Source organism: Plectropomus leopardus, chromosome 19 (assembly GCF_026936395.1).
Source record: "Plectropomus leopardus strain MGB_pleo_1.0 chromosome 19, ASM2693639v1, whole genome shotgun sequence".
In the NCBI taxonomy this organism is placed as follows: Eukaryota; Metazoa; Chordata; class Actinopteri; order Perciformes; family Serranidae; genus Plectropomus; species Plectropomus leopardus.
The window spans coordinates 3,392,643-3,408,795 of NC_142194.1; the positions used below are offsets into that span (position 1 = coordinate 3,392,643).

The following is a 16,153-nucleotide window of genomic DNA, read 5'->3' on the forward strand; positions in this document are numbered from 1 at the left end:
GCGTGCGTAATTCCGAGTGGCGTTAAAAAAGTCCGAAAACGTCTTAAATCCACTTCGCCTTCAGCTGCAGCAGCCCTGTCATAGCTCTGTTGGTTTGCGGTTTGCAGGTGCGCTCAGCTGTGAGGAAGCGGTTCCACCGCTGGCAGGAGCAGCACTCGATCCGAGCCCGGATGACCCAGGCCATGTCCATCCCCACCTCACCTTCACGGGTCAGCTTCCACAGCATCAAGCAGTCCACGTCACTATGAGGAGACCGCCGTCGTCATGGATACGCCCTCCACCCCCACCCCACCACCAGCTGTCGTCATCGTTTTCTAACACATCGCTGGAGAGCACTTAGAGCGGCGGGCTGCAGAGCTGCGTCAGTCTGCGATCCTCAGGAGGGACGCTCGCAGAGCCGAGAATGGACGAACACGGAGCTAAAGGACGCTGCGGACTCTGCGGGACGAGAGGTTAGTGGATCAAAAGATGACCAGGTTTGACTTTGAATCTGGGTGTGAATGTACAGCACTGTTTTCTGTAACGTTTGCCTGCCGTCGAAGTCTCTGTCGTGTTCCTGCCTGCACACTTTCTGTTTCTGACGTCAGCGAGAACTTGTGTGGCCGGACCGCGCCGGATCCCACCCAGCCGACAGCGGACCCAAACGCAGAGAAATAACTTATTAAAATGACCTTATTTTCAGTTTTTTTATTGTCTGTTGGTAGTGTTTGTTATTTTGGTGTCGTGCTCTTTCTTCCTCTGTTCTCCGTCAGCTCGCTGCAGTCGTGCTACTTTCATCAACTTTCCAGGAAGTTTAACACATTCCATAAATTTCTACCTGAAGAGTTTTGTTCCAAAATAACAAAATAAAAGTCGAGCACGTCCGCGGAAAAGTATGAAATCAGGAGGCGGTTAGCGTAGCTTAGCATAAAGACAGATCAGTTATGGATTATAACGTACTTCTACTCCATCTGCGAGGAAGTATCGTACGTCTCTGACAGCTTTATTCACTTTACAAATTAAGATTTTTATTAAAGACAAACAAAAGGAGTTTGTAAATATGTTTATTTTTCATTAATTTAACTGCTCAGCAGTTAATACGTGTACAGCTGAAACTATTAGTCCATTAAAAGAAAGTTGATTAACCCTTTAAAACCTGAATCCACATCAGTTTTCTTGTGTTTTGACTCACGTGCATCTAAACCTCTGAAACCTCAGGAAATCGGTTAGATTTCTTTTGGAAAAAAGCTAATGAGCAACTTGACGAGAAATGTCTCGCAAATTGCAAAACATTTTAATTCAAGGTGACAAGAAAATGACCTGAAAATAGCTGGGTGGGATTATTAGTTTAGTTTTGTTTTTTAAATAGGGGAAACTGTCAAGAAAACTATTTATGATTTTAACACTTACATATTATATGAACAAGAAACAAACGCACACACACACACACACACACACACACACACATATATGTACATTATATACATATATATACATTTTTTGCACTTTCTTAAGGTCATTTTTTTCTTTTTTCATTTTTCTTATTTTCAGCTAATATTCTTGTCATTGTTTACTCATTTCTTGAACATTTTTGAGCTCGGCACCTCTCTCTCACTCATTTAAAGGTCCTGTGTGTAGCATTTAGCATTTAGGATTTAGGATTTAGGGGGATATATTGGCAGAAATGGGATATAATATATCAACAGCATATTTTCTTTAGTGTATAAAAACTGAAAATAGGAATGTTTTGTGTTTTCGTTACCTTTGAATGAGCAGTTTATATCTTGCTATAGATGGGAGCATTTGTGTTTTTGCAGTTAGAAGCCCACCTGCAGCATCAGAAAAACACTTTTTTCTATCATGAAAGTGCTTTATTTAGTGTTTTTACCGATTTTAATCACCTGGTTTCTTTGTTTTTTTGAAGTCAGTAAAAACTTCAGTGAAGTAATTCTAACCAGGAGAAGTTTCAGCTGGTTGTAATCTCTAATCCTCACTGCTGGACGCCAAAAAAAAACCGCCCAAAATCTTACACACTTTGATTTTGAGTCGAGCAGTAAAAACCTGATTTTACACTAATGCATGAGTAATAATATAATATTCAATAGTATAACACTACTATACATTTAATACTCAAGGTACATTTCCCTGATTATACTTAGATACTTTTACTTAAGTAACATTTACAATGTAGGACTTTTATCTGTAAAAGAGTATATTTACTGTGTAGTATTAGTACTTAACACTACTTCTTTACATAAAACAGTTTAGTTTCTTCGTGTTTTAAGATGCGATTGAAAGATTTTGTGTTAAGATTATTTGTTTATGAGGTTGAGGATGAATTTAAATGGATGTTTTAGTGTTTTTTGGAACAAAACTCTTCAGCTGAATAAAGAGACTTACTATTGTTGCCTCTCTACCAGCAAGCCGGACGAGGAGAACGACGAGCTGAGGACTTTATTCAACGGGGAAGGAGTTCATATGTACGGAAGCCGAGAACTGCAGCATTTACAATTTTTTATTAATTTATTTATTTATTTCCATTATCTGGTGATAACAAAATAATTATTTTATTGTTTTAAAGAGAAATGATAATTAACCCGTTATCATGGGGAAAAAAAACAACAAAAGTTTTTCCCCTCTAATTACTTAAAATGTTTTTTTTGGTCAACCTCTCGTTTTTTTCTACCATGAAACAAGATTATCTGCTCTGATTACGTAACTTTAGAAACCAAAATTACACAACTGTTTGTTTTTTAAAACAGACGGTCGTGAAAGTGATTGTGACAACTGAAATGAGGTGTATCTGTATAATAATTTGCGATCTTAAGAAAACAAAAGTCATTTGAGAAATGGCCTTTTATTTCCTTGGGAATTCACATGAATTAACTCAATATAACACAAAGCAAGTTTTTGTTTTCTTGAGATCACAAAATAATAAAATTGTTGTGATATCTTTTTTTTTTTTTTAAACATGAAAGCATGGTTGACTGGTTGATTTTAAGATTTTAAAAATACAAACGTGATTATCTTAAAATTTGCAATTTTTTTTTAAGTTAGATATAAAAATGTCAGATATGACCATTAAAAATAATTGAAAGTGAAAGTGACAGTGATAATAGATGGTTTAAAAAAAAGTAATATATAAAAAAAAATGTAATTGCTTGTGTGACCGTTCTTGGCTTCCGTACATTCTTATATGTAATAAGGAAACTTTCGTGACGCGCAGTAACTCTGTTTACTGATTTATTGTAAATATATAAATATATAAGCTGGGGTGGGGTGGGGGGGTGGGGGGTGTTCAGGGGTTTAATGTCACAAAAATAAACCAAAAAACACAAACCACACACTGTGAATCATATGGGCACATTCATCCATGTGATCAACAATTCACAGTCCACATTCCTACGATACCAGTTTGCCTCGCACCTGTGCATTTTTATCAAATGCTGTTTATCGCAAATTGTATATGAACCTCATTTTTCTGTCGCCCCCCAAAAATCATTTCTTTTTCTTTTTTTTTTTATCTCTACGAAGTGATGTGTGGAGCTCTACTGGTGATGAAAAAAGGATTTCTGTGGGTTGAATATAATGTTATATTTCTAAACTGGGGAAAAAAAGGTTTAAAAAGTTTGAAACTCAGCGTGTGAAAGCTAAAAATCTCATTTAAAAGATTTTGGAAAATTGAAATTCAGTGTTGAAGGCTTGCATAATGATTTGGTTGACAAAAAAACCCCAAATTCAAATCTCTGGGAACATTTTTTGGGGGTTCATTTTCCTTTTTTTCAGAACTGCGGCACTCTGTTTACAGCGTTTCTTCAGCACGTTGACCGAGTTTTAAGTTTGTCCTGGTGTTTATCCAGGTTTGAAACCTTGAAAACGGTGATCTGAGAACTCGTGCGCATGTGTAGAGAAAAAACTTTTAATGTTAAAACTTAAATGTGAGGTTTCATGTTTCCACTCATACTGCAGTTTCTTTTTTCAGAGTTTCAGTGTCACTTGGTTTTTTTTTTTTGTGTGGTTTTTTTTTCAGTTTTGAAAAATACGACATGATATTCATCCCACACGTTTTACACGCCGCTGTGGCGTTTCTGATTCTCATGTTTTTCATCTAAACGATCTGAGCAGCCGCCGTTCAAAAGCTTGTGATCAGCTGTTTTGTTTTGGGTTGTCCGTCCCATTGTGTATGTTGTGAACACGATTTCTCAAGAACGTCTTGAGGGAATTTCTTTGAATTTGGCACAAACGTCCAGTCAGACTTAATTAGAATTTAGTAGTCAAAGGTCACTGTCTCAGACCGGAGCCAGCCGAGCTTCAGTGGCAGCAGATTACAAACTTCTGAACGACGTTTCAGCTAAAATGAAATGAAAGTTGCTTCTGATTCACATCTGTAAAGAAACGTACCCAAAAATAAAGGTGAATATTTTTAAATGTCAGCAGGAACAATCAGCGGAGGGCGTTGGTGACGTGTTGTCATTCCAGCACAGTAAAAAAAAAAGGATTTGGTCAAACAGTGAACGAGTTCTTGGTCGTGACGTGGTACAAACATCTGTATACGGTGGTCAAAGCGAAATCACAGTGTAACTCGCAAGATTATTATTTATTATTATTTATTTTCAATATTGTTATTTTCATACTTGAAAAGATGTGAAGAGATAATAAAATGTGTGTTGCATTTGACTGAATGAAAAATTTAACAATGTGGAGTTTATTTTTAAAAACATCTTACGGATAAAAATACACACACACAGAAACACACTCAGCAGCGTGTTGGGGACCAGCTATAAAGGCTGAACATCTCTGTGTCTCCAGTGTCCCCGAGAGACACGAGGAGACGAGAAATACTTTCTGAGCATCGTGAGATCCTTTTAAGCTGTGTGTGTGTGTGTGTGTGTGTGTCTCAGAGGGGAGCTCGGCTTTTAAATAAGATCCTTCTGCCTAAGTGAACATTTTCTGACCGCAAACGAGAGAAAAGAGCTGCTGTTTTAAATCAGTGACGTCACAGAGACGTGTGTGTGTGTGTGTGTGTGTGTGTGTGTGTGTGTGTGAGTGTGATTAACTGTGACTACTCATGATGTTTTTTACTGAATGAAATCACACGTTGGTGGAGTGTACGTCATGGTGTAAACAACACGTTGGTGAGAGCACAAAGAAATAAAAAATGTGGCAAGAATAAATAAACAGAAAACGGCGCTCCAAAATAAAAGCCCTGTGCCGGACATTCACTATATTTTGAAATAACAAGTGTTTTTTTTCCAAACTTGACACGTTCAGAGGTCACTTGAGGTCCATTTAAGATGGACTAGTTGGGAAACGCTGCTGAAGATGAGACGCCTTCAACGTTTTTCAACGTCTCTTTCTCAAAATGCTACAAAACGATCCATCGTGACGCACAAACGTGTCTGCAGCTGGAAGAATAATAACAGCAAACTGTCAGATATGTTTCAAAAGAACGGAAATGTTGGTTATGTTGCACAGTGATTTGCATTAGCGAGCTCAGGTTTTAACCCTTTAAAAGCTGAGCAAAGAGCAGCATGTTATATATAGGCCGATATGTGAGTGTGTATTGGCACTTTTTTCAGTTTATTTCCTATTTTTTAAAATTTATTTATTTATTTTTACCTCCTTTTTATTTTAAGGTCATTTTCTTGTTGTGTTTTCTTTTTCAGCTTCACAGCTGTTCAGTGAAGGCGTTATAAGAAAATAAATAACAGTGGTAAAAAGTAACAAACCACTAAAGTGCTGAGTTTATTTCATGTTATGCTGCTTTACTTTGGGGCAGATTTTGGGAATATTCATGACTTGAAAACTGTTTAAGGTGAGGGATTAAAGTATTAGAAAATTATTTGTGGAAAAAATAGGGGAAATGTACAGAAGTGTTACACATAGGCACTGTATTAGCATAAATCAGAACCTTTTCCACTTTATTTCCTATTTTTGATTTGATTTATTTCTTTATTTTTTGTTTGTCTCTCTCTAGCAAAGACTATATTTATAATTACCATATTTAAATTTTTATGTTAAATATATAATTGTAAAATATATATATATTGGTTTTTTTTTTTTGTTTGTTTGTTTGTTTTTTACTAATTGTCTGATAATTTTATTGTATTTTTTGTTTGTTTTTTGCTTATTTTTATTTCTTTTTTTTGTCACTCATTGCCTTTTCCCATTTTTGAATCTTAGGTTTCAAAGAGATCATCTGTTTTTAATTTTAGTCAAAACAACAATGTATTAAAAGTTGCACAAGATCTAAAGAACATCTCCACGTGGCTGGTGATGCGGTATAAAGACGCGCCGTCTTCGCTGTCATGTGTCCAGATTATGAAGGACAGCAGACTCAGAGGAATAATGCGACTTTAATACGTGTAAATCTCTGTGTTTGGAGGTTTAATGATGAACGAGCGCCACGATGATCCCGGCGCTCCCACGAGGAAGCTGCCATGCCAACGGGCTCGTTATATTCACGAGAGCTGAGCTCATGACGCCGTTACTCACAAAATCTCTGCACGTGTAAACAAAACCGGCGTGTCAGAAAAGACCAGTTAAGCTGCGGCTGCTGCAGACTGGGAGAGTCGGCTCCCAGCAATATGAACGGGATTACTGTCGCACGATCGCATCAATGAGCAGCTTCCTCTGCGGCCGGTGGGTGGAGACCGCAGACAAACAATATTTGAATTTGTTTATTTGTGAGAAGCAGATGAGGAGGAAGTATTCAGGTCCTTCAGTAAAAGTACTTCAGTAAAAGTACTCTGTTACAAATAATAATCATGAAAATATACTCAAAGTATTAAGATTTGAGTAAGTTGGCTCGATTGGCAGAAGGCAATGAGCAATTTAGAAAAATGTGCGCAAAAAAAGGTAAAATGTACACATAAAAGTACACATAAAAGTACACATAAAGTACCAGAGAATGAGAAGGAAACAAAACTGAAAAATAAAGTAACAGAAAAAAATAACAAAAAGAAAAAGTTCTTAAAAATAATAATTCAAAGAATAATTTTAAATATATAATTATGATAATTATTAATACAGTTTTTTGGACATTTTTTTCTCTCTAGCTTTTTTTAAAATAATTTTCTAAACCTTATGATTTCTTGCTTTTTGCCAAGTTTTTTTTTTTTTTTTTTTTAAGTACACCACTTTGCACAGATTTCAGAGGTTTAAATCATTTTTAGAGGCATCTGAACGCAGAACAACAAAAGTGATGTCAATATAGGTTTGTAGAGAAAAACTACATTTCAAATTATCATTACATATCAATGTATATATATTAAAATTTTACAAAAGATATTACGAAATTTTCTAATTTTAAAACACTTTTCCCTTTTTTTACTACCTTATTTGTTTGTTTTTAAACAATTTTTTAGGTCTTTTTTTGTTGTAATTTTTTATTAATTTTTTGTTAATTTTTGGGGTGTTTCTGTCTCTCATCACTCATTTTTTCCCGTTATTGAAAAAACATGAAGCCAAGTTGCTCCAGTTTGAAAGGGTTAAATGGATATTAAATGTTTGCACAGTGTTTATAAATGCTAAATATGGAGATGTCTTAAAGTCAGTATTAAACTTTTTAAGCCAGAGTTTGGTCAATAACTGAATTACCCAGAAACCCAGAGTTTTGGAGCAGATGGTGTGTTTCGGGGCTCACGTGCAGCGTCCGGATGCTGATTGTTGAGTTTGATGTTTGAGCGCCATCGAGTGTCCCTTCAGTACAACTACAGTTAATGTTTCCTCTGTTTGCAGCCCTTTAACCCTTTAAAACTCGGATCGGCATCAGGTCTGCTGTGTCGCAGTGAGCAGCTTAGAAAGAATTGCAAAAAAATTAGTGAAATGTGAAAAGAAAATGACAGAAAATTAGTTATGATAAGATTATTAGGTTTTTCTTAAAAGAAAATGTCCAGAAAAATATTTTTAATTCTTTTAGTAATATATGTTGATTTATATAATGACAGAAAACTAGTTATGATAAGATTATTAGATATTATCCCAAAAGGAAAAGGGGATACTGTCCAGAAAAAATATTTTTAATTCTTATAATTATATATTTATTTACATAATTATACAATGACAGAAACATAGCTATGATAAGATTACCAAAAAAGGGGGAAATGTCCAGATAAAATATTTTTAATTCTTATATTTATTTTTATAATTTTATAATTACAGAAAATTATTATACGTTTTTTTTCAGTCTTATAATTATGTATTTATTTATTTTTAGGTTGTAGTTTTTTAGTGTTTCCGAGGTTTGTGTTTTTTATCCGTTTTTGTTTTGACTTGTTTTTTATTTGCTGTTTTTAACTTGTTTTTATTGTCTTGTGTGATTATTTTTTACTGTGAGCTGCGTAGTGTTTCAATTTCCTTCAGGATTTCTGAAGTTAAAAATCTAATTTAATTTAAAAAACATTTATTTTTTTGTATTTTATATTTAGCACTTTCTCAGGGGCACATTCTTGTTTCTTTTATTTTATTATTTCTTTTTTTTTTTTTTTACTTTTTGTAATTTTCATGTGAAATTTTTGATTTTCTTGTAACTTTTTGGGCCATTTCTTCTTAAGTTGCTCATTGCCTTCTGTTCCATGTTTTTGAAAAAAATCAAGCTAAGTTACTGGAATTTTTAAAGGGTAAAATAAAAAGAGTTTTTACATCAAAGAGCAAAATTAAGACAATTTAAACACAGATCTCTGCGCCTGTGTGGACAGTGATTGTCTGATTATGTGTGAAGCTGAAGTCAGAGCGGCCAGACGGAGGGAAATCATTCAGGAAAAGCCTCAGATGTGGTTCACGTATAGATATATATAAAGCCTCAGATGTGGTTCACGTATAGATATATATAAAGCCTCAGATGTGGTTCACGTATAGATATATATAAAGCCTCAGATGTGGTTCAGGTATAGATATATATAAAGCCTCAGATGTGGTTCAGGTATAGATATATATAAAGCCTCAGATGTGGTTCACGTATAGATATATAAAGACAGAGCGAGTAATGAAGAGCTGAGCAGAGACAGAGTGGACGCTGCAGCGAGGACGAGTTCAGTCTCTGATCTCTGTCCGACACCTTAAACCTTTGAAATCTGGATCAACGTCACTGTTATTGTGCTGCGTACACACACACACACACACACACACACACACACCTTTCACAAGTATAAACATTTAAGGAAATGTCCTACAAAGCCCTGTTTATGTTTCTAGGATTTTAGGACACTTTGGTCTTAGCTTGGATCTGTGTTTGGGGTTCGGGGGATCCTCCACTGGCATTTTTTTTAATTTTAATAAACTATTTTGATGTTTTTTTTTATGCACTCTGACACTTTATGTTTACTAAAAGTACAAACACATTCACAGTCCCAGTGTGAATCACTTTTTATTGTGAATTCTAAAAATGGTTGGGGGGCCATCCGGCACCCTATCAGGGACCAGATTTGGCCCTCGGGCCGTATGTTGTGTGCATAAAAAAAAAAAAAAAAAACAGAAAATTGAGCCCCGGGCTGAGGTCATTTAGGCCCCAAACGTCCTCAAACCCGAAAAAAAGATCCTCATTTAGCTTTAAATAAAAACATGGAACTGTTCAGAATACAGTCCTGAACACTAACCCAAGATTTTAGGACATTTCTCAGATTTTAGGACATTACTCTGTTTTTAAGGACATTTCTGGGGTTTTAAGTTTTAGGACATTTCTCAGATTTTTCTCGGATTTTAGGATATTTCTAGTATTTCGGGACATTTAAGGATTTTGGATATTTTGGGGGATTTTAGCACATTTCTTGAATTTTAGGACATTTTTGTATTTCAGGATGTTTCTAGGGTGTTAGGTTTTAGGACATTTCTCTGATTTTAGGATATTTCTAGAATTTCAGGACATTTTAAGGATTTGGTATGTTCTTAGGATTTTAGGTAATTTCTAGAATTTTAGTACGTTTCTCAGGTTTTAGGACATGTCAAGGATTTAAGATATTTCCAGGGTTTTAGGACATTTTTAGGATTTTGGAACATTTTTTTGGACTTTCTAGTATTTAAGGAAATTTCTTGAATTTTAGGGCATTACTCAGATTTAAGCAAATTTCTAGTATTTTAGGAAATTTCTAGGATTTAAGGTGTTTCTTGGGGTTTTAGGACATTTTTTGGACTTTCTAGTATTTTAAGACATTAGGGTCTTAGCTAGGACCTGTGTCGGGGGTGCAGGGGATCCTCCACTGACACTTTTTTTGGATAAACAAGCTCTGTTTAGTATCCTGTTTCATACAAAGCTATTCCCAGTGTGCATCACTGTGTTTTTGTTGCATGAGACACTCAGATCATTCAAATCTCCTCCAAACAGCTGCAGCAAAACCTGTTTAGCGTTTGATGCAAGAAATAATATCAGCTGAAACGTCTGAAAAAGCTGGTCTGCAGCCACCATCGTCATCTGCATGTGTTTCATACCGTGCAGCTAAAATCAGCTGTGCATTTCTGCAGCCTCAGAGACAAAGCAGCCAAAATATCAGATGTTACACAGTGAAAACGCAGCAGGCTGCACCGCGAGCAGCTCGCGCGCACTGCGCCGTGAGCCACGCTCGTGTAACTGCGCAGTCAAAAGAGCCATTTATAAACAACGTGAAGACATTTTCACATGAAGACAATATTTTTTGGATGATGAAGTTTCGTGCTATGAACTTTCCGTCCCACATTTCCGCTGTACGGGCATTTGAGAAGACTGGCAGCCGCCGGGAGCCAATGAGAAGCCTGGAATCGGCGCGTCGACCAATAGGAGCGCGGGGGGCGGGTTGTTATCAAGTCGTAAACGGTTAGTAACAGGACAGGCAGGTAAGAAAGATTTTCTCGTGTTATTTTTCTCTAAATTAACCGACGCGCCGCTTGTCAGGAAAAAACGCTCACTCGGTTAAACTATCGGCTGTTCGATTTGAGCAGGTTGGATTTTTTTTGGGGCACTTTTTCCGATAAAACGTGCAAAAACCAAAACGGTCATTGAGAAGTCAGTGTGGGAAGCAAACAAGCTAGCTAGCGTTAGCCCGCTAGCTCAGCTGTCTGTTATTGGCCAGTTAGCTCAAACATTAGCATGCTAACGTTAGCCGCTCAGCCAGCGCTGCAGAAAGTAACGTTAATGTGTCACTAAAATCTCCGTTTCCGCCGTCTTTGACACGAGCACTCAATAAAGAAAACACTCCTCGTGACTTAGCGTTAAATTTCCGAGCTCGGTGTCCGCATTGTTGAGCGCGTAAAACTTTTTCATTATAAATTTGCAGTGATAACGTTAACGTTAGCAGCAGCTAGCGTTAGCCTGCCAGCTGGACATCAAAATCAGAAATACTTTATTTAAACTGCGGTTCGTTACAGGGAAGGAAAGAGTACAAAAACTATAGAAGCAGGAGTAAAAAGTAACAAGTATGTGGAAGTATTACAATTAAGTGAGTACAATGTGCTTCAGTTTTAAAATTGTAATAATAGTAATAACGACAATAACAGTAGTAATAATAATAATAATACCTTATCTTTTTTAGTTGTAACTTTTAAATTATTTAGTAATTAATTTGCTTTTTACATCTTAAATCTTTACGCTTTTAGTGTAAATCTGTATCCTTAATGATTTTTATATATTTTATTGCTCTTTAAAGCATTTTGAATTGCAGTAATTCATTAAGTATGTGCAATATGCTTCAATTTTAAAATTATAATTATAATAATAATAACAGTAAGACCTTAATTTTATTTTTAGTTTTTAAATTATTAAATAATAAAAAACTTTATATATCTTAACTCATTACTCTTTTATTGTAAATCTGTGTCCTTAATAATGTTTATATATTTTATTGCTCTTTAAAGCATTTTGACTTACAGTAAAACACTAAGTATTATTATTAATACAATATGCTTCAATTTAAAAATTGTAATAATAATAATGACAATAATAGTAATAAAAACGTATTCCTTAATTTTATTTTAAATTTTAAATTATTAAATAATATTTTTTAGTGTCTTTAGTCTTTATTGTAAATCTGTATCTTTTATGGATATTTTATTGCTCTGTAAAACACTTTCAATAGTAATAATACTTCATTGGGACTGTGGTTTGTTACAGTGATGCAAAGTGAAGAGTTATAGAAGTAAAAACAAAAAGTACAAACTATGTAAAAAAAAAAATTCAAAATTAACCTTGTGCACCGTGCTTCAATTTAAAGATTGTAATAATAATAATAATAATCATAATAATAATCATAATAAGACCTTTTTTTAAATTTTTTATTCTAAATAATTTAGTTAGTAATTTTACCTTTTATATCTTATCTCTTTACCCTTTTATTGTAAACTGTATCCATTATTATGTTTTAATATTTTATTGCACTGTGAAGCACTTTGAATTACTCTGTTAAAGCTGCCTTACCATTTATAAAGCACCTCTCAAAACACAGTTTTCTGTTCAGTTGTGTGTTCACTGTTTTACTCATCACACATAATACAATAAGTACAAACTGTAAGAAAGCCAAAACTAAAATCAAGATAATAAATGAGAATTAAAATCAGCAAGATAGCAATAAAATAGACATCTGAGATAAAACCAGTCTTGTGATAGAAGTAGTTTTTTTAGGAAAGACTACGGACATTTTCAAAAGTCAGACATGTTATTCCTACCTTCTAAGAGAGCCTGAATTTATTAGTATACATTAAAACACCTCTTCTTTAAAAATGATTGGTAAAATAAAACAAAGTACAACCATTTAAAGTTGTATACCCCTCTTCTAAGCCCAAATAAAAATGTAAGTCAAACGCTTCAATACTTTTAAACCATTTGAACCTTTGAAATGTTTCAAAACCTATTAGCTCTACATTGGCATCTGCTGGTAGAAGCTGGCATTGCACCCATTTATCATTGTTTTTGATGTGAGCTCCTTTTCCTCAGCCCAAAATCCTGCCTCAGTAAGTGTCATGCAAATCAAACCAAACTGCTCTTGATTAGCTCTTGCAGGATATGGTGACTATTTCATATCATTATTAGCTATGTGACCCAATGACACTGGTCTTATGCTATGCTACAGTTAGTTTGTTGAACATTTTAATGGTTTCATTCATTAACGGAGACTTAATCTGTCCGGGTTTGGTACCGATCACGTGACGTTTCGAAATCCGTCCCTAGCTACGTACCGAAATTGCCTCTCTATCATAAATAACGAACAGTCCCTTAGAAATATAAAAATATGCATATAAAACGACAATACACCACAGGATATATACATAAGTAGGAATAAAAATAAGAAATAAATGCAATATACACAATATGTGCAACATATGTTAATTACACATTCACTCACACACACAAAATCAAGATTAAACTAATGTTTGTTTATTTTTTCTTCTTTGTTTTTAGGTGTCATGGTGTTCCCGTGTGCGGTAACTGGAATTATGGCCTGTTGGATTATTGGATGGAATATTTCCACAATGGAGTTAAAGGTATTTCTAAATATTAATTATTATTAGTATTTAGTTTTAAATTTTTGTGTGTTTCTGACCGAGCCTCTGCAGTGCTCATGGGCTCTGAGCGGCGACCACAAAAAGGAAGAAATTGCAGATACTGGTGGCCAGAAATAAGTGCCCTTTTTCTGGTGTCTGGCTGCCCTTTCGCCTTGGATGGAGCGACATGAGGTGCATTTTATTAGGAAATCCAGACGATGCGCATGCCAGACTGGATGGATTACATATTCTAGCAAAATGTGGAGGAGCACTCCTGAATCCCCCTGGAGGAGCTGGAGGATGTGGATTTGGAGGCTAGAAGTTTAGGCGACTTTACATAACCTGTTGGAACAGGATAAGGAAATGCATGGATGGACGTTTTTGGAAATTTCCAGTATAGCAGACAAGGATAACTTACTGAATAATGATCCAAAACATCACCCTTTTCCCCCTGACGATTGCAGTTTGCCTCCCGAGACTTTTATGTAGATATCAATTTGAAATAATTTTTCAGAACAGGCGGATATAGACAGTTTTTCTCTTACACACACGCATACGCACATATATACACACACACACACACACACACACTGATAATCACTTATTTGTTATGCATGTCGACTCTGGTAGTCTGATAATACACAGAAGCCATGCAAGACCTGCAAGAAATAAGTGTTATGCATTCATTTGCATTATTTAACAAGTCACAGGCAGGGATGCAAAACAACACTGTAAACATCTAAAATCTTCCTGTGCAGGAAGCGATAAAAGGTTGTTTATTTAAAATCGTAGGTGATAAACGGAAGTCACTAAACCAAACAGTACAAATTGGTGAGTAACAGAAATTTAAACTTCCTTAAAAAAAAGATGAAATGTCAGTATTGTACTCACTGACATTGCCTTTGTGAAGAACAGCAGAAAAAAAAAATTAAAAATAAATTATCTAAAATGATTGTTTTAATTTAAATAATCAGAAGTGGAGTTTTTTTTCAAACAGGTTTCCACTTGGAAGGAATTTGCTTTGGTTTTTGGTGCAGACATTAAACTAAGAGTATAAAATAAAAAATAAAAGTAAGGCAAAGTACTACAGCACTCAGGGACTTATAAATATAAAATAGAAAAATTAACAGTAAAAATGTGGTGAAAAAATTGTACAGTTACATGACAAATATGTAACAAGAATATATAATAAGAGAATTTAGTGACATTTTACCTGTACAGTGTAGTATTTCAAAAAAATTGAGAAATCTATAAATTATTGTTTTATTTATAATAAGGGCCAAAAAAAACACCAAGCAACTGAACACGATAAAGTAACTGAGGAAGTTATGAATCCACAGATAAGATATCAGCGTCACATGTTTTACTGGTCACTGTAACGCTGAAAACACACTTTCATTTTCCAACTAAATGTATCCAACTCTTCATCTGAATTTTGAGCTATATGCTGTGAAATAAGGGGATTCATTTTCTCATAAACCAAAAAAAAGCAAGCTACTAAAAGTGCTAGTTGCAAGGTCTCATATATGTGCATACACTGAAAACTCTAATTTCCAGTAGTAAAATTTGTAATAATGTGTGGTTATTATTAAATAGATAGATTAAAGATTAGATTAAATAAAATAAAACTTTATTATCATGGAACAAGTACTGCGACAGTGAAATTGAGTTGTAGACATAAGTGCAGAGTAATAAGCACAGTGGGTCATTTATTAGATAATCAGTAAAGGGGAGATATGAATATATTAAAACACAGTGCAGCATTTGCAGCAGTGAAACTATATAATAACACTTTAAGTCAGGTATATCTTTACAAAATCCAAAAAATCATATAATAATAATTATACAAATAATAATAAACTTTATTTGTATAGCACCTTTAATATAAGAAATGCAGCCCAAATGTTACATGCACCAAGTGCTTCACATCAAAAGACATAAAAGACAAAAAGACATGACAAAACCTGCCTGTAAAAACAAAATAAGATCAGGATAGAAAACATAGAATAAATCTCCACACTTAGTAATACTCGTAAAAGTAAGATAAAATAAGGATAAAAATTGAATGCTCAGAATGCATAAAATAAAATGGAAAATAAAATAAGCCCACTTACATTATTAATAAGAATAAGCATCAAAATAGAGAATATAAACTGCATAAAACTAAGGAAAATACAGCACCTTAAAGATGTGCAGTAAGATGCTGGGCTGCATGAAAACCTCAAATTATCAACAAAATCAGAAAAAAAGTTCAGGCCAAGCCCCGCCCTGAAAACACCTGACCTTCGGGTCAGCTGTGAGTGAGGACAGCAAAAGTTTTTTTTTAAAAAACAGACAATTAATTGATTATTAATGATGTTCATTTATTGACTGGCTGAAATGTAAGTGTCCTCGGTGTACACTGTATTAGATTCGGGCTGTGGCTGTAACGGTGCAGAACAGCGCCGTCACGTGGCCGCTGGCTGCCGAAGTGCTGCGCCATCTACTTCCTGTTAAAAGGGACATGAGAGCCGGCCTCAGCGTGCTCAGAGGGGTGGGCCCCTCTAAGGGACTGTTCAATATTTATGAGAGGGGAGGGGGCAGTGCAGAGGGAAGTTAAAATGTTAACACTCGTATATGTGGATAAAAACAGGTGATAAAACTGAAAATATCTGTTGTACAAATCGTGGAGTAGAGTGGAAATATTTATAACAAAGTATGTAAAAAAATATAACAACATTAAATATGC

At 34.9% G+C, this 16,153-nt stretch overlaps 2 protein-coding genes across 2 annotated transcripts in view; both read left to right on the plus strand.

The window, feature by feature from the left end:
- LOC121958681 (corticotropin-releasing hormone receptor 1-like) overlaps window positions 1–4,668 on the plus strand; it is a 74,732-nt gene extending 70,064 nt beyond the window's left edge. The window contains exon 14 of the mRNA XM_042507768.2: window positions 108–4,668. Within this exon, the coding sequence (XP_042363702.1) occupies window positions 108–248 (141 nt within the window). The 3' untranslated portion in view covers window positions 249–4,668. The remainder of the gene's footprint in view (window positions 1–107) is intronic.
- Window positions 4,669–10,747: 6,079 nt separating this feature from the next.
- The window catches only part of kansl1a (KAT8 regulatory NSL complex subunit 1a), a 51,937-nt gene continuing 46,531 nt past the window's right edge, over window positions 10,748–16,153 (plus strand). Inside the window, exons 1-2 of the mRNA XM_088070131.1 lie at window positions 10,748–10,785; window positions 13,343–13,425. The gene's annotated coding sequence lies outside the window, so the exon portion shown is untranslated. The remainder of the gene's footprint in view (window positions 10,786–13,342; window positions 13,426–16,153) is intronic.